The 18,351-nt window shown below is 39.3% G+C and overlaps 1 protein-coding gene across 1 annotated transcript in view; it reads left to right on the top strand.

Moving 5' to 3' along the window:
• The window catches only part of si (sucrase-isomaltase), a 58,934-nt gene that overhangs the window by 13,338 nt on the left and 27,245 nt on the right, over nucleotides 1–18,351 (top strand). Inside the window, exons 13-24 of the mRNA XM_026297067.1 lie at nucleotides 405–518; nucleotides 1,026–1,110; nucleotides 1,791–1,908; nucleotides 3,392–3,563; nucleotides 5,133–5,249; nucleotides 6,998–7,152; nucleotides 8,581–8,665; nucleotides 12,464–12,520; nucleotides 14,782–14,906; nucleotides 15,176–15,264; nucleotides 15,542–15,591; nucleotides 15,905–16,099. Of these exons, the coding sequence (XP_026152852.1) occupies nucleotides 405–518; nucleotides 1,026–1,110; nucleotides 1,791–1,908; nucleotides 3,392–3,563; nucleotides 5,133–5,249; nucleotides 6,998–7,152; nucleotides 8,581–8,665; nucleotides 12,464–12,520; nucleotides 14,782–14,906; nucleotides 15,176–15,264; nucleotides 15,542–15,591; nucleotides 15,905–16,099 (1,362 nt within the window). The remainder of the gene's footprint in view (nucleotides 1–404; nucleotides 519–1,025; nucleotides 1,111–1,790; nucleotides 1,909–3,391; nucleotides 3,564–5,132; nucleotides 5,250–6,997; nucleotides 7,153–8,580; nucleotides 8,666–12,463; nucleotides 12,521–14,781; nucleotides 14,907–15,175; nucleotides 15,265–15,541; nucleotides 15,592–15,904; nucleotides 16,100–18,351) is intronic.

Raw genomic sequence — 18,351 nt, 5'->3', positions numbered from 1 at the left:
CTCCTCCCCTCATTCTCATTTCCACATCTCTAAGTATTTTGTGACATTTCCACAGGTCTAGTTTTTGTTTAGAAAAGGCCTGCTTGTGTACACCCACGCCATCTTAGCTGATCATGTCCCACCATGGTGTTTACATGTGCAATACTGTGTAGGCTTGATTTGAATGTCAAAGACATGTTGTGGATGGTTTTGAACCTGAAATAAAACAATAAAAATACCAGAATTTTAATGAAGTCATGTCAAAAAATATAACATTGTGCTTTGCCAAAACAAAACCTGAAGAAATGACTGTCAAGCAGGGATGCTCATGCAGCAATGCCAAGCTAATGTTCTCAGAGGTTTATTCCAAAACAATTAAAAAGTTCTTGTAAATGCACAGTAGCTCAACATGCTCTCACCCTCAGGTGTGGCCAGGAGAAACAGTATTTCCAGACTACACCAGCCAAAACTGCATCGATTGGTGGGTTGAAGAGTATGAGCTATTCTACAAGGAGGTCAAACATGATGCTCTCTGGATTGTAAGTCTATTTTAAAAACATAAAGTCAAGGTGTGTATTCACTAAATGGAAAATTATTTTTAAAAAATGCTGCAAATTACACATTCACAAAGAGTTTAAATTTTTTGCAGTTTTCAGTGGCAATTCTTTCACTGTGGGTGGAACATTGAGACCAATAAAGAGCACAACCAAACACGGAAACAGGCTGAAATTCTTCATATTACACTTTTAATGATTCCTCAGCTGAAAATTTGGATTTGGCATACTCATTACTCCAGCTGTTTGTTGCAATATGCAGAATTTCCCATCATTTCATTTAAACATGAAAGCCAACACAGGTCACTACTAATGTTAATCAGGAGAAAAAAAGAAATGTTGAATGCGAATAATTCTCCTTTCAGCATATTTTGTAGACAAATCTTGGATTCACAACACTAATATGGCATGTCAAAAATAAATTATTAGTTAAAATGATTAGACTGTCAACTTATACTGGTGTTTCATCAATGTCTTCTGATGCATTTGCAGGATATGAATGAGGTGGCTAATTTCAAGAAAGGATCAAATAAGGGCTGTGCTGATAACAACCTCAACTACCCTCCCTACACTCCAAGTAAGACATATTATTTTCTACGTTCTGAGCCATAATCATGATCAATCACATACTTTTAATGTCCACAGTATGGGGGGTAATAGAGGGACAAAGTTATGTCTCATAACCAGCATTGTTAGTTTGCTCTTCCTTATAAAAATTATAAATCTACACTTATGACAGCCTGAGTGTGAGTGCCCGATAGCGTAGGTACAGGTTACCATAATAAGAAAAAAGAGGACTTCAAATGATTGCAGCTTGTCTCCCAAATGCTGTGTACCAGTTGACAAATTAGCCACAATTGCTCATAAGGATAAGTTTAGGTCCAGAGGAAAACTCATCTAAAATAGTGAGTCCCTGGAGAAGAATTTTGAAAATGACTCTTTGGCTCTGCCATGTCTTTTTATTCGTACTGTGTCCCAGACAAGATGATCATAACTAGAAAAGGCATGCTCCCCTGATGCCACCTTTTTATTGCTCTCCTCCTTAGTCAGACTCATCCTCCATTGCGCTCTCTCATTTCCACATTGTTTCTGCTTCCTATTGCAGTATGTATCAGTGTCTTTCTTGTTCTCTCATCTAGTTTTTACTTTTTGCTCATCGCTTTCCTCTGTCGCTGCACCATATAATTTTGCATCAACTCCATACCTCCTCTCACCTTAGCTCAACTCTTTGCCTCGCTAATCTTTTCTCTCTCCCAGGAATTCTGGATGAGGTGATGTACAGTAAAACGTTGTGTATGGACGCCAAGCAGGCCTGGGGAAACCACTATGATGTCCACAGTCTGTATGGATACTCTATGGTGCTGGCTACTGAAAAGTGAGTACAATCACAGTGAAAGAATGCGTTTGGCCAGCTTTTGCCACAGTATAGAAGTGCCATCCTTTCAGAGCAATGGGGCACTGGCAAACCTAAAATGCACTGGGTGATGTCAAAACACAAAAAAATTCTTAAACGTAAAGTGTTGTAGAATCCGGGGTTATTGAGAAAGCGCCCTGGAATAAAATCACATCTCTGACATGCCAAATCTGTCAGTTCTCTGCAGTGCACTGACTTACGTCGCTCCACTGAATCACAGCCTGTGCAAGTTCGATCCCATGTGAGAAATGTGCAAATATGTATGATATGTACAAAAACTCAGTCTCCAAGCTCTCAGCTAGTCATTTCACACAAGGTTAAAATTGGCATCAGTTGCCATAATGCTAATATGCACTAATGCTGATAGTATGGGTAAATGCATCAATTAGAAAGTATTGTGCACCTGCACTCATGGGTTCTTGGCTGATAGACATCAGAATCCCATAAAGCTCAACAAATGCCAAGTACATTATTTGTTGCAGCAGCCTATCTACTCTAGCCAAAACTGATTAAAAACTGATTTGATTAAAAGTTGCAAGATGATGCCTAAGCATATGTAACTGTCAAAATATTTCTAACATTCACTTGAATAGATCTTCCATCGGTATTACATCTGTTATTATGACAGTGTTCTCAGTGACTTCTGTTTTTTTTAAACAAAGCCACATCATAAAGGTTGCCATGATATTTATTTAAAAATGTTAAGGACTAATTTTCAGACTTTTCATTCTTCGGATTTTCCCTTGCTCCTCTTTTGGCAAAACATTGACTCAAAATTCACCACAGGTACTGATATAAAATGTCTGTTGATTGAATAAGGCATATACGGACTGCTTGTTTCAGGGCACTTTTACAGAGGTACAGAGGTATGCTATTAGCTGTCACAACCACAGACTATACACAAACACAATAATTACATAAACATGCACACACACACACACACACACACACACACACACACACACACACACGCACACGCACACAGAGAAGACCATATATCAGCCTATATGCCCACTGAGGATGACTTGCTGACTCAAACCTTTACTATTATAGCTGGGTCATCATTACTCCATCCTCCCTTCTCATTCCACTAATTAAAATGTATTATTGACAGGAGTCACATTATATAAACATCATTGAGGTTTTATATTGTCATGGAAATCAATTGGGTTTTGATTTCCCTCATCATCAAAACACAACAAAAAAAAATTACAATGGGGGAGAAAAAGTATAACTAGTTCCAATTTTATCTCCATGATACCTTTGTGCATCTTACAGATGTTTGATATCTGTTTCTGACTTGTGCTGTTCAAGTCTTCTTTTTTCAAATTCTGTCCCTATGTTGTTTTTAATGATCTCTCACTCTTGTGCTCTCTCTCTCTTTCTCTCTCTCTCTCTGCTCTTGCTCTGCTTGTCTTCTTTCTGCCTCTACTCCATCCCACAGAGCTCTGCAGCGTGTGTTTGGAGAAAACCGAACCATGATGCTCACCCGCTCCTCCTTTCCAGGTGTGGGGAAATATTCAGGTCACTGGCTGGGGGACAATGCTGCCAACTGGAACGACATAAAATGGGCCATCCCTGGCATGCTAGAGTTTGGACTCTTTGGGATTCCCTATGTGAGTAGCAAACTCTCATAAAAGGGCAAATACTGTTTGCGTTATGCTTAAAGTAAGTGATTTTGACAGGAAAATAAAAACACATTTTCTACCTTACTGCCATGATGGGTCTTAACAGAACCGCAAGGAGCAATCTATTCAACTTTTCACTTCAGCCACAAATTCAAACATCACATCGTATTATTCAGCGTTAACAGTTTAATTTGGATGTCCTTTCACGCCTTTGTACTTGTATAGAAAAGTGTTATTTGTAGTGTTATAATCCTGTCAGCTTTATAACACAATCGCAGAACGAAAAGTTACTTGATTTCAATTACCTCAAAATTTGGGAAAAGAAAAACTCCAGACACCAAGAGCTCCATGTGGTCTGGTTTATATATCCACTGACACTGGTACATTTCAACTCAGGCTTAGATTTCCCACAGATAGCATTAATGAAAGAGACAGATAAGCTATTAGGTATAAAGAAAGCTTGTATCACACAAAAAGATCTTGCTACAAAATTTAAAGTTTGCTAGAGCTAGTCATGGGCTGCAGTAGCTCTAATGAGTTTCACTTTAATTAACATGTAGCTCTTGCATTTGGAGGTTTCCCTCTTTTGCCTTTTAAAACAGATTTAGCTGCTAATTGTGATCTATGTTCAGGTGTAAGCACAAAGACAGAGGGGCAGGCAAGGGAAAGTATGCCTGGAATGAGATCCATTAAATTGTCAGGAAGAAGTTTTGGTTCACTTTTCAGTCATACTCCCACCTTCCAAAAACATTTACTCAAGAAAACATCCTTCAAATAAGCACCCAGCTGCACTCTACAGTGTACCTGCATGTGTGTGTCTGTAGTTCACAGTGCAAACAGTGGTAGAAAAAACAACAGGCAGTCAAACACACACGCACTCTTCCAGCTGTGCACGTCAGGTGGTCTTATAGATGCCAGCTACTGTACATACCGGTGCGACCGTGTCGAGCAGATTTTAGGTTCTTCAATACACAGACACACACAGAGAGAGAGTGAGCGAGCGCAGGAGCAATGGGATTTGGATCGATTCCCTCCCATTGAGTCTGTTGTAAATGTGGCTAGTAGTAAACAATAGACAGAAAGTAGTCTCTGTGGACTGGCCTCTGACTGAAGTCTCTTTCTTGAGCTCCGTTGTGCAATTAATGTAAATAAAGATCACAGGCCACATCTACTGCCTGCCAATAAATATTGACTCTGAACTGAACAGACATGAAGACAGACATTTTAAAAGACTAATATGTGGCCGGTTGTCACATATGTGTTGCTTTTTCACTACTATAACACCTTAGATCTCAGAATCAGTTGTTGGTTATCTTTCTGAGGATTCCTGGACTGACATTTGTAATATACACTACATACAGCTAATTCAGTTTATCACGTTCAGCATACAATCTCCAACTGGAATCCGCAACTTCGCCTTTTTTTTTAGAGCTGTATGTGGCATGTGAGCTGGCATGTCTATGATTCCAATACACTAAGCTTAACATTTCAACACTGATAGAAATATATTGCATGTTCCAGCTAAATGTCAAGCTGTCATCCCCTGATGTGTTTCAGATTGGAGCCGACATCTGTGGATTCTTTGACGACTCCAGTGAAGAGTTATGTCGTCGCTGGATGCAGGTGGGAGCTTTCTACCCCTTCAGCCGGAACCACAATGCACAAGGCTACAAGGTACAGTAAAGGCATTTTGTTCCACAAATTTTATATTAGACTGTCAGTTTTCGATTTATATACCAGACAATCATTGTTTGGTCAAAAGTGCTGCAGGGCATGCCCTTCATTTCATAACACAAATAAATACAAGTGGTTAAAAATAGAAACATCTTCCATCATCCATGGAAACTGTCATCACATCATATAGCTGTGTTATGAAATGGGAGAAGTGGGACACCTGATTTTGGGTTTAACACTGGGAATGTTAGTTGTTGAAATTTGTTATAGCTGCTGTGGGTATTGGACAGCTCAGCCTGAAGTAAAACACTGCTCAGAAGCTCAGCACCAGACTGATACTCAATAAATATGCTGAGATTTTATAATGTTAATGCTAAATGATGTTAAATTACTATATGATGGGCCACATGGTTGAGAAACAAGCAGAATATGGTAAAATATCAGCAATTTCAGGTGGCCACCAGAGACATCAGCCACTTAAATAACCGGTGAGTGGATTTTCTATCTCAGCTTTTACACAGCACTATCCTCTCTATTCTATCTGTGGATATGAAGGTATGTGTGAAATTTTCTGTCTGGATTTGACTGAGTTTAGGGCCGAAGTTAGATTAGTGCTTTAGTTTAGTCTCAATTAAATGCTAACTTTTTCTAAGCCAAAGAAGACAATAACAGTGGCAACAACAGGTCTAATAATAAGTTGGATTATAAAGAAACACACTCTATATTTAAATGTCAGAAGTCAGATCCAAAGTTTAATGTCACAGAGAGAGACAGGAAAAGAATCCACTGAGCCTAGAACAGTGTTTACATTGACGTTTCATACAGAGATATTATTGTAGATGAACATAAATAACGGGAGAAAAGTCGGTCTTCAGCACTGAGTAGCGTGAAAATTGATGCTCTCACAACATTCTTCATGTGACATTTCCATGCTTATCACTGCTGCAAAAATAGCACAGTGTTGAGGTAAGGGGGGGTGCAGGGTTTGGGTGGTTAGTACAAAAGTGTGTGTGTGTGTGTGTGTGTGTGTGTTGGAAAAAGGGTTGGGGGTGTATTTTCTGGAGGACATCGACATGATGATGATGAATTTGAAGTACGATTTCCACTAAACGAGACAGCTAATGTGTGACCTTTGCTTTGCCCTAATCATGGCTCTCATCACACAGCCATGCAGGCCAGTCCAAACACACACACAGAGTTCTCATCACAGTCTCAGAGGTGCCGAGGGCATAAATGATTAGCCAGATGAGAGCAGCACGGCCTGTTAGCAGCTAATCACCCTCTCACTCTCCACTATCATAGAAATTAAATCATACTTCTGTTTCTTTCTCACACTTTTCCTCCTTAATTTCTTTCTCCTAAGTTCTCTTTTGCTCATTCACTTTGCAAACTCTACTTTTAGATTAGTCCTATGTAAAGTTAACTTCTACTTTAATGATTTTAAATAGGTTAATATGCACTCATTTATCACAAATACATTAATGATGTAAAAACATATCTTTATTACTCTTCATTCTCCTTTTTGTCCCAGCTTCACATCCCTCCTCCCTGTCCTCTTCCAGTCTGTCTCTCTATTTCCCTTATTATTCCTTTGATTTCCTCCTTCCCTCTTTCGAACAAGTTTTCTTTCATCCTCCCAGCTCTCTCTCTTTTCCCCCCTGTGAATAAAAGACAAACCTTTATTTTCTCTCCCACTTCTTCTCTCTTGTTTATCAACCCAGTCCTTTAATCCATCTTTCTGTCTCCAGCCCCAAGATCCAGCTGCATATGGCCCAGATTCAACACTGCTGAAGAGCTCTAAACATTACCTGATGATACGCTACACACTTCTGCCTTACCTCTACACGCTCTTCTACAAAGCCCACACTACAGGGGAGACTGTTGTACGTCCACTTTTGCATGAGTAAGTCATTCAAAATACTGTATGTCTGTTGTCAAGTCATCATAATAGCAGTTCAGTCTGAGACACCTGCCTCAAGAAATGAACTTTTAAAGCAAGTGGTTGTATAGCTACATTTGGCAGAGAAGGCTCTGTAATTTTGAGGGAGGGCTCAGTAAATGGGCGACAAGTATTCTACTGAGAAAGCTTCCAAAAGAAAATTAGCAGGAAGTGCATTAGATCCCAAAAACAACAGTACCACTGCTATGCTGTGCCACTGAAACGTGTTGCAATTTCCCCTGAGTAATAGCAAAGCCTTTCTCATCTCAGAGCTCAGACAACATCCTGGCTAGGCTTAGATAAACATACATCAGAATATTAACAGTACACCTATTCAAGGGAAATATTTAACACCATAGTGTACCTAAACTGTGTATAGAAGCAGTGTGTTGTACTTTCATTTACCAGGAGCTTTTCACACTTAAAAGAACTTTGGAAGCCCTGACTGTAATGCACACAGAAAATGACTTACACTATTACAATTTCTCATAAATACAAACAAAATTTGTTATGCCCTCCTATGCTTTACTGACCTCAGCTCCTTTTTCAAACTAATCTTAAAATCCTAATAGAATTTCACTAAGAAAACAGCTGTAGAGGACAAAATTGCACCAGTTGAGTCCTCTTTGAAGTTGCCACTGAAGGATCAGGATGTTTATAAAACTGTTTAGATTAATTTGTGCAGGCAGGCATTTGTGTTTGTGTAGGCAAATGGAAAAAAAAATAAGCATAGGTCTCATCTCCAATAATCTCTAATTCTCAGCTTAATAGTTATTCCAAAACATAAATAAACTGTGATAACTTGAGAATTAAAAAAGTACTGATGTTTGTTCTGCTTGCACAAATACGGACAATGTACAAACAAATGAAAACACTGTGGAGTCAAGGGGCATTAGCACTGCAACGTAAATTTTCTTACCCCATTTACAGTTAGCGAGGCACATGAACTTGAGATAGCTTTCTATTTAATGCAAAAATTAATACACTGCAAGTTGTGTCCATGGCAGCACTGAAGCAAGGAGAAAAATGTGTTTTGTGTATATTGTCCTAATGTAGAAATTATGTGACAATAGTTGCAATAATAGTGTATGTAATAGTTTTATAAACTGGGTTCAGATCCCTACGCCTGAATTTTAGACTTCAAACTTTAGTGGAAATGTTTTCTTTCAAATTTGTAAATGAATAAAGAGTGACAAGTAAAACATGATAAACATACAGAACATAGCCCAAAAGGTAGTCCAAGTTAAATATGCTACATGGACATGCAATTACATACTGGACAAAGTAGGACGTGGCAGTATTACACATTCAATGTAATCTATGTTTTTGTTAGCCAAAACATAACGAAAAAGACTTTTAATTGATTCTACACTCTTCTTTGTCACACTGAAGGTTCTACTCTGACAGCGCCACCTGGGCAGTGGACCGCCAATTCCTCTGGGGAAAACACCTGCTCATCACACCTGTACTGGACCCGGTCAGCCAACACACAACCGAAAACACAAAACATCCAACAATACACACGACACACCAGCTAAATGGACAAGCTTTGCTCCTTTAAATAGGCTACACATACGCATTCAAAATGTACTGGCATGTACTATATATCTAGAGTCAGAAACTATCATATACAGGACTTACAAAAACACATATACTAGATAGAAAGTGTGTATAACAAAAGATGTGTTTTGGAGATAATGTGGATGAGATGATGTGTTACTCACTCACACACCCTGACCTCCACTGGGAAAACATGACATGGGATTTTCTTTGTTGCCCTCCCCTCCTCTCATCCCTCTTTCTTCTCTCTTTCATATCCTCCTCCTTTTCTCTCAGCTCTAATGAGAGCACTGACCTCATTACTAGCAGATTAGAAGTGTAGATAGAAGTGTATATGCGTGTGCTTATGCATGTTTGTGTGTATATGTGTGTGCCAGTGTGCATGTGTAAATGTGCGTGCCTCTATCTGCATGTGTATGTGTCCATATGCAGCGATCGCAGTCATGTCAAAGTGCCCTGATTAATAAGCAATTTAGCATGGCCTCTTGTGAAATACAGAATAGTGGAAAGCGAAATGGATTCATAGTGGGGCCGGGGATGAAGTAACTTTAATCAGTGTAAATGTGAAAAAGTTTCTAGTGCAAGAAGTAGAGGGTTTATGCTTGCATTGCCTCAGGAGCTGTCCTGAGGGTAAGGAAAGGGAAGGGTCATAAGTTAATCGTTTAGGCAGTTATTTTTGAATTAAATAGACAAACACAAATAGCAGTCAAAAGTGTACCTACTTGTGCTCCTTTTTAGGCCAGAGTTAGAGCACATTTAGAAGCAGGATAGGATAAAAATAAATCCATTATCAGTGGGTGTGTTAGGGACTGGCATCAATTATGACCAACTGCTCATTTTCTTTCTTTTTAAATGCAATGTGCCTTGCATCAAAGTGTCCTGATAATTGAGCAGAGTGAAATGTCTCCAAAAGAAATAAATCTCCAAGATGGAAAATTATGCCCTTGCTTGTGATGGCGCAGAAATGTCATGAATGAATTTACAGTACATTAGTCAAACTTATTCGGGAATTAGATCAAATGTTTGCTTACCATGTTGCTCTGGTTTGGAAACTCTATGGGTGACATGGATGCATTCATCCCTACAATACTCACTCAATGCATCATGGCACATTCTGACAGCTCTAGGTTTTGAAACTCACACTACAATAATATGTGTACAGTTGAAAAATACAAAATTATATTTCTCTCTGCTTGAGAGAGTTCAAATTTAAAATCGATTTGGACAACTTATCATCCACAAACAGAGTTTGTAAGCTTTTCAGTAACATTTGTTCAGGCTCCCTGACTTTGGGTTAAACCCAAACCCCAGCAAAACACCAAAGATGCCCCATGCTGCTTCATCAATAACTGACAAGACCACATACTGAATGTCAGCTCCCACTGCATACAGAAATTGATGGCAGACAGAAAATTTGAAATAGGTAGAGAAGTTAATAACCTAAACAAAAATCATCATCTGATAAAAACACTGCATGAATATTATGATATACAGTACATAATACATAATTAGCACAGTGTTACCCATTGAGAGTTAGTGTCAAGGTAGTTTTGAGTTATCTCACACAAGGGTTAGATACTTGAAATCTATCTGTAGGGGTTCAAAAAGAAAACCTTTTTAAGTTGTGTTTCCACATCTAACTTTAAATTATATATTTTTCTCTCCTTTTACATCTTATGTTAAAGCTTTTATCTTGAAATGCATGCATATATCTAAACATGGCTTGGTTTGACATGAAAAACCTAATCTACTGTTGAAAGGTATCTGCAGTGCAATGTAACATGCTGACACAAGCTTTGAATGCATTTTGGACCTCTGTTACACCACTTGAAATGGATTGTTTCCAAATGACAGAGCTGATGGCTGAATATTCATCTTTTGTGGTGTCAGGGTGCTACTGAGCTGCAGTGCCATGGTTTAAGCCAGAGTGAGGGCAGGCAATGAGAACAGAACTACAGTCTATTATAGATGTATCAGGCTGTGGAGGACCACATGAAAGGATAGTGCCATCCACCTTAGTAGGGTCACAGGCTGATCTTAAACAACCCTTCAAATCCTACCATTGCTTTCTTTTGTCATTATTCTCATTCTCATCTCTCTCTGTCTCCGTCTATTTATCGTTCTGCTCTCCTGCTTCTCCCTTTTTCTAATGATGCTCTTGCTCCATCATTCAGATCAGTCGACGCTTTAACCTTGATCTTTGTGATAAACTGGGGAGATCTCTCGTATACTCTCTCTGTCACCCCCTCTTGTCTGCACTTCCAATCTCCCACTTCTTGCATATTTTTTCTAGCTCATCCCTTCATCAAACATTGGGTCCCTTATCTCATCTGCATTCTCTTAATCAGCTGCTGTCAACTCACCCTTGTGATCCTATTTCATGTCATCTCTTTTTCACTGCTCAAATCTCTGTGCATTGCTCTGGCCCCCCTGTCATCTACCTCCCCTACTGTACCATCTAAGCATTCTGCCAGTATGAACCTTTGGCACACCTGATTAAATTTTACTACATGGGTAAATGCTTTAAAGTACTCTAAATGAGGATATAGGCCTCATGCCTTTTCCCTCTCAGTCACAATTAGCAGCCATGCTAAGTCCTGCAGTCCCTTCCCATTAGTCAGTGGGGATGAATGATAGGCACCACGAGCAAATCAGACACCAGAAAACGAGGTATAGGGGAGTATCCATTTCCCTAGGCTGTCATCTTGCAGGCCGTGCTGCAGATGTGACAGGTGATCTGCCGCAAACTGCAAATGTGGCCTCTAAAGAGGACATTAAGTAATTTTATTTGGTTAGTGGGCCATTATAGCAATATATGTTTATCAAATTATACTCTTTAAGGTGTTTCTCGTGCCATTTCTGGTGATTTCCTTTTGCTCTTATTTGCCTTTAATTATCTTTTCATTCCTATTCTCTTCCTTGTTTATTTTTCCTTAACTTCCAGCCACATCTCTTTCTTGTTCCTACTGACAGGCCTCAAAATGCCAAAAATAGGAAATGCTGCTGAAGAGAGAAAGATAGGGAGCAAGATGTTGGTGCCATGGGTGACGGACAGCCTTGCCTGAACAACTGACATAGTATATTTGCTCTTTTTTTAGAAGGACCTGTAGTTCGCACTTTCTATTTGCTGTACTCCCTGTGTTTATCTCTCCCTCTCCCTGTGTTCTTCCCTGTCAGAAGGAGCAGGGTAGTGACAACACTATCAAAAGCTTGGTGCTCTTCTATTGATTGGTCCTGTCTGTCTACCACCTTAAGCCATCAAAGGCTGTCATCTATGAGTTGTCGCTTGATCCTGTCTTTTCCATCATCTGTTGCATCATAGCACTGTAGACTGAAATATAACAAGGACTTTGTGGAAACTTTATATCAGATGATAGGCAGTTTTAAAATAACTTTCCTTGATGGGGGCATTTTATCTTCTTTTCATTTATTATTAAGTTGCAGTGATGTATAATATAGCAGTAGGAAATATCCATTCTTCCTTTGTGGTGTATTGTAGCTTCACTCCTCAAGTTTAGCGTTGTAAGATTAAAGTGTCAGGATTGGTGCAGTGAGCTGAAGCAAGCATTACTGACTGTTAACACAAATCAAACAGCAGCATGTTTTCACACAAAACAAAAAGTTGACATCTTGTGATGCCTATTTCACAAAGATATACACAGCTGTATTTAAAGATAAAAGCAATATATGAAATAAATCTTGGTTTTTTTTGCAGGGTGTCGACACAGTGCGGGCGTATGTGCCAGATGCCTTGTGGTATGACTATGAGACGGTAAGACTATTCTCTGCCTCTACCCATTAAGTAGTTCCATCTAAAGCACATCTATTCTTATTCACAAGGGAAATAACTGTGACTATTGTACTATAGTTATGATAACTGCATCTGATAAAATGACTGCATTAAATCATTTCCTTAGAGCTTAATCGACGTCTCAAATAGTCATAAAAATCTGAGCACCATAAGTTTGATAATTATGAAAAATGGCATCATGAATAGACTAAACAGGATTCAATGCAGAGGTATGGTGTGAGATTGTACAGGTATGCCCAGTTAACTGTTAATGTAAATGCATAGTGCTCGGTAAAAAGATGGTTGCAAAAGGGCTTATCAGTGTTCTATTACTTTAGTAGAATTAACACATACACGAAGAACATTTATTACATGAAAGTCTTTGCCTTAAGTTCTTTGTCTGAAACTGAGAGACAAGTGCGATAAGACTGAGCGCGAGTGAGAATAGAGTGAAAGAGGGGAAAGGGAAGAGAGAAGAGAGACTATCTCCCTGACAGAGAGATAAAAGAGGTGTTGAGTTCCTTTGGGACCTTATTTGGGTGTCACAGTGCCGATGTAAAGTGCCCGCTGATCAGATGAACGATTAGATTGGCTGTCTTGCCACCGGCCCCTTGTCCTGGTTGGTCCCCTGTGATTATCTGGGTAGGTGGATGGATGAGAATGGATGGAGAGTACTGATGTTTTGTAAATGACCATGAAAAACAAGTAGCAAAGGAAAGAAGTAAAAGGAAAAACAGAGGGATGGAGATCTGAAAACAGATGGGAGCTAAACAGAGTGAAAGTAGGGAAAAGGACAGGATATAAGATGGAAGAGAGAGAGAGAGGAAAAGCAGGAACTAGAGAGATGAAGGAAAAGAGGATGAAAATTACAGTATGCAGAGGAGGGGGAAGATGAGATGTTTGGCCAGCAGGAAAAAGGAGAAGAGAAGACAAGACTAGAGAAGACCTCCTTAGGGCAGACAATGAGGGGGTGATAACATCTGAAATTGCTTATAGATGCTCCACTAACTTCAGCCCACACACACACCCATACTCTACTGTACTGCATAAAATGGTACACACACATACAATGGGAATGGAGGAAAATGGGATTAGAAAAAAAGAATTAGAGCACCACAAGAGAGAATAACAGGACATGGGTAAGGAAGTAGGTAGGAGAATGAGAGGAGATGGAGAGAACAGACTTCTAAATTGTTTTAGGTTGGTTGGAGGATTCAGTCCTCAAGGAATCAGGAATTAACTGTGCTCTATCTGGGCCCACAGAGAAGTGGAAGGGCACACAGAAGGATAAAGAAAGGTGTGGAGAAATGTATCTGCTTTTCTCAAAGAGATGGAGGCGGAACAGCACAGTCATACATTATATTATTATCATGTCACAAAACACATTTAATATCCTCCTCCAGATCCTGACTTGAGGAGGATATATCATGACTCAAGTTCATGCTTTCATTTTCAAAGCTTTTTTCATATTATTTTAGAATTTCCACTATTATAAATCCTGTTGTCTGGAAAGAGGCCAAGGTTTGTTAGCTGTGTTGGATTTTCCAATTTATCTTAAAAAAATCTCCATGGTGAACTTTATTTACTGTACTTGTACTCACAGGTTTGCATTTTCTTTAACTATAAATCAGTTTCAATAAAAGAAATATTCACAATGAGATTTATAAATCAGCTAAAATAAATAACTTCAAACCTGGCAACATGAAACCAAGGCAGGCTATTGGCATGGCAGGATAGCACTGTGATTAAGTACTGTATGTTTACTTGTAAACCAAACCTTCAAGCAGTGTCTGAATACTTTTATAACTTTTGCAATTTAACTTCATGCAAAGACTTATGCAATCAGAATCTGCTATTTATAAGCATCAGATTTATTGTTGAAAGAGCTAAAATTATTATTAATATCTGTAAATTTACAATGCTGTTGGTATAGTATACACTATATACACACTGTGTTTAACTGCTGAGGAGCTTTGGACCCTCTAAACAGCGTAACAGGTTTACAGAGCCAGACCAATAACTGACTCATTTATATCACTGTTCCTCAGTTTTCAAGGAACCTAGAGCCAAGCTGTGTTGTAAAATTTTATGCATTTTAATGCTGTTCATATCCTGTATTTTCCAGTGTAAATGCACTAATCTAACCTTGAAAGGGACATCATAGATATTGGCTTGCAGGTTGCATAGTGCATTACATGGGGGAATTTAAGTAATTTAATAAATTATGTTGTTCTACCAATCAGATGGAACGAATGGCAGACCGCAAAACACATATTAATATGTATCTACCAGCTGACAAACTTGGCTTACACATCAGAGGTGGTGCGATTCTCCCCACTCAGACACCTGATGTCACCACCACATACAGGTACACAAATACACACACATACACAGTATTTATATGTGATGTCATTTACTATCAAGCAGAAAGTCACAGACACATAAGAGATCAACAAACACATCTTTGCTCTTGTCCACAGAATCATAAACACATCAGACTGTCTCCTGTTATATTTTCTGTAATTAATGCACACTTTTTGCCCAGATGTGTTTAGACATCATTTGATTTAATTGAATTGTAATTACATGTGCATATGGTGTTTGTTCTTTTGTGTGTGTTTATGGGCATGTCTCTAGTCGACGTCACCCCATGGGTTTGATTGTTGCTCTTGATGACAACAACCAGGCAGCTGGGGAGCTATTCTGGGATGATGGGGATTCCCGAGGTATTGTTGCTTTACTCATTTTCTTTTCCTATTTGTGTTTGTGCAAATGTGGTGGTGAGTGTGAGAAAAGATCTGTATCTAGCTATTACCACTCATTACAGGCAGACTGTATGAGAATCAAGTGAAAGCGTGTATCTTATTAAGCACAAAGAAACCACATGAATCAGTTTGACTGTCAATCACACTTCAACAAGTAAAGGGCAGTTATTGTACTATGTGATTGCTGTGTCAAACTGCTGTGGTAAAACATTAACATCTGCTCTTTCTTCTTTTGCAGATACCGTTAAAACAGGCAACTACATCCACTACACATTCTCTGTTGTCTATGTGAGTTTCCTTCATATGTATCTACACCATCTATGAAAACATATATTCCTTCTGATCTGAACTCAGGTCCACAGTTCAAACTCACTTGAGACTTTCAACTTTCCCAGTCCAGAACACCATAAATGATGGATTCATGTTTGCTGAAGCTTTGTTGGGTCAAGTAGTCCATGTTTTTGCTTTATGTAGCTTATGCCAGTGGGGAGTTTCACACGTAGGAAATGTGGAAAATTAGCAATAGTAGCTTAAAGCCAAGCATGAAATAACATTAATGGATTAAAGTTAGGTAATTAAACATGTGCCCTCTGCCTTTTAGGGAGTACTGACAATGCAGGTGACGCACGCTGGCTACAAGGAACCCAACAACCTTAAATTTGAGAACATTACCATCCTCGGTGTGCCTCATCCTCCCAAATCTGTCTCTGTGACGCATGTTAGCAAAGGCTCTGGCACTGGAAACTCTACTACCACAGTGCCGAACAACAACATTGAGTACAACCAAGCCAAGGAGGTAAACAAACACAAATCCTCAAATGCTAAATAAATACAGAAGCCATTTAATTTTTCATGACAGAAAATTTGGAGAAATTTTTTATCAAGTCTATGGGCAGTTCATATTTCTATGTTTCCAGCAGCAACATGGAGCTGTTGCAAGTAAAAACCTCTGACAACTCACTAGTTAATGTAGCTGAGCATTTAGCATGTAGGGACTTCGATATTCCCTATTGGAATTAGCAGAGACCAGATCAGAGCAGGTAGTAGATACTGGACTTACATTCATCAGCTGTCCAGAAACATTTGAAATAAAATCTGATGCTGCTCTGTGTTTGCTAGATGTGTAAATAGGCAACAGTTTGACATCAAATGTTAATATAGGGTAATCCTGTTTTCAGCTAGTTCTGTTGGCTCCAAGTAATCTGTTCCATTTGGCTTTTATCTGTATTTCTTGCATAAAATTCACGAATAATGGGATAATGAGCATTACATAGTCAAAAAATGTGAAAAACATACAGTGTAAAGTATTCAGACCCCTTTAAATTTTTCACTCTTTGTGTCATTGCAGCCATTTGCCAAAATCAAAAAAGTTCATTTTATTTCTCATTAATGTACACCCAGCACCCCATCTTGACAGAAAAAAACAGAAATGTAGAAATTTTTGCAAATTTATTAAAAAAGAAAAACTGAACTATCACATGGTCATAAGTATTCAGACCCTGTGCTCAGTATTGAGTAGAAGCACCCTTTTGAGCTAGTACAGCCATGAGTCTTCTTGGGAATGATGCAACAAGTTTTTCACACCTGGATTTGGGGATCTTCTGCCATTCTTCCTTGCAGATCCTCTCCAGTTCTGTCAGGTTGGATGGTGAACGTTGGTGGACAGCCATTTTCAGGTCTCTCCAGAGATGCTCAATTGGGTTTAGGTCAGGGTTCTGGCTGGGCCAGTCAAGAACGGTCACAGAGTTGTTCCGAAGCCACTCCTTTGTTATTTTAGCTGTGTGCTTAGCGTCATTGTCCTGTTGAAAGGTGAACCTTCGGTCCAGTCTGAGGTCCTGAGCACTCTGGAAGAGGTTTTCTTCCAGGATATCTCTGTACTTGGCCGCATTCATCTTTCCTTCAATTGCAACCAGTCGTCCTGTCCCTGCAGCTGAAAAACACCCCCACAACATGATGCTCCCACCACCATGTTTCACTGTAGGGATTGTATTGGGCAGGTGATGAGCAGTGCCTGGTTTTCTCCACACATACCGCTTAGAATTAACACCAAAAAGTTCAATCTTGGTCTCATCAGACCAGAGAATCTTATTTCTCATAGTCTGGGAGTCCTTCATGTGTTTTTTGGCAAACTCTATGCGGGCTTTCATGTGTCTTGCACTGAGGAGAGGCTTCCGTCGGGCCACTCTGCCATAAAGCCCCGACTGGTGGAGGGCTGCAGTGATAGTTGACTTTGTGGAACTTTCTCCCATCTCCCTACTGCATCTCTGGAGCTCAGCCACAGTGATCTTTGGGTTCTTCTTTACCTCTCTCACCAAGGCTCTTCTCCCACGATTGCTCAGTTTGGCTGGACGGCCAGGTCTAGGAAGAGTTCTGGTCGTCCCAAACTTTTTCCATTTGAGGATTATGGAGGCCACTGGGCTCTTAGGAACCTTGAGTGCTGCAGAAATTCTTTTGTAACCTTGGCCAGATCTGTGCCTTGCCACAATTCTGTCTCTGAGCTCCTTGGGCAGTTCCTTCGACCTTATGATTCTCATTTGCCTTTTCTAATCAAGTCCAATCAGTTTAATGCTGGACTCCAATGAAGGAGCAGAACCATCTCAAGGAGGATCAGAAGAAATGGACAGCATGTGAGTTAAATATGAGTGTCACTGCAAAGGGTCTGAATACTTATGACCATGTGATATTTCAGTTTTTCTTTTTTAATAAATTTGCAAAAATTTCTACATTTCTGTTTTTTTCTGTCAAGATGGAGTGCTGAGTGTACATTAATGAGAAATAAAATGAACTTTTTTGATTTTGGCAAATGGCTGCAATGACACAAAGAGTGAAAAATTTAAAGGGGTCTGAATACTTTCCGTACCCACTGTACCTGCAAATATTAGCTATTTCCACTTTGTCGGGAAAACCTTGATGTACTGATGCAACATGGATCCAGGATGAGTTCTACAGTGACTACCCTTGTAGGGATCTGCCATTAGTTTCAATAAGAGTAGGAATGAAACCCTTAGTGTACATTTCAAGGTTAGCCTCTAAGTGTAAGAAATGATA

Source organism: Mastacembelus armatus, chromosome 13 (assembly GCF_900324485.2).
Source record: "Mastacembelus armatus chromosome 13, fMasArm1.2, whole genome shotgun sequence".
Lineage (NCBI taxonomy): Eukaryota > Metazoa > Chordata > Actinopteri > Synbranchiformes > Mastacembelidae > Mastacembelus > Mastacembelus armatus.
Note: the sequence above shows the minus strand (reverse complement) of the source record. Positions and strands in the feature narration are given on the sequence as shown.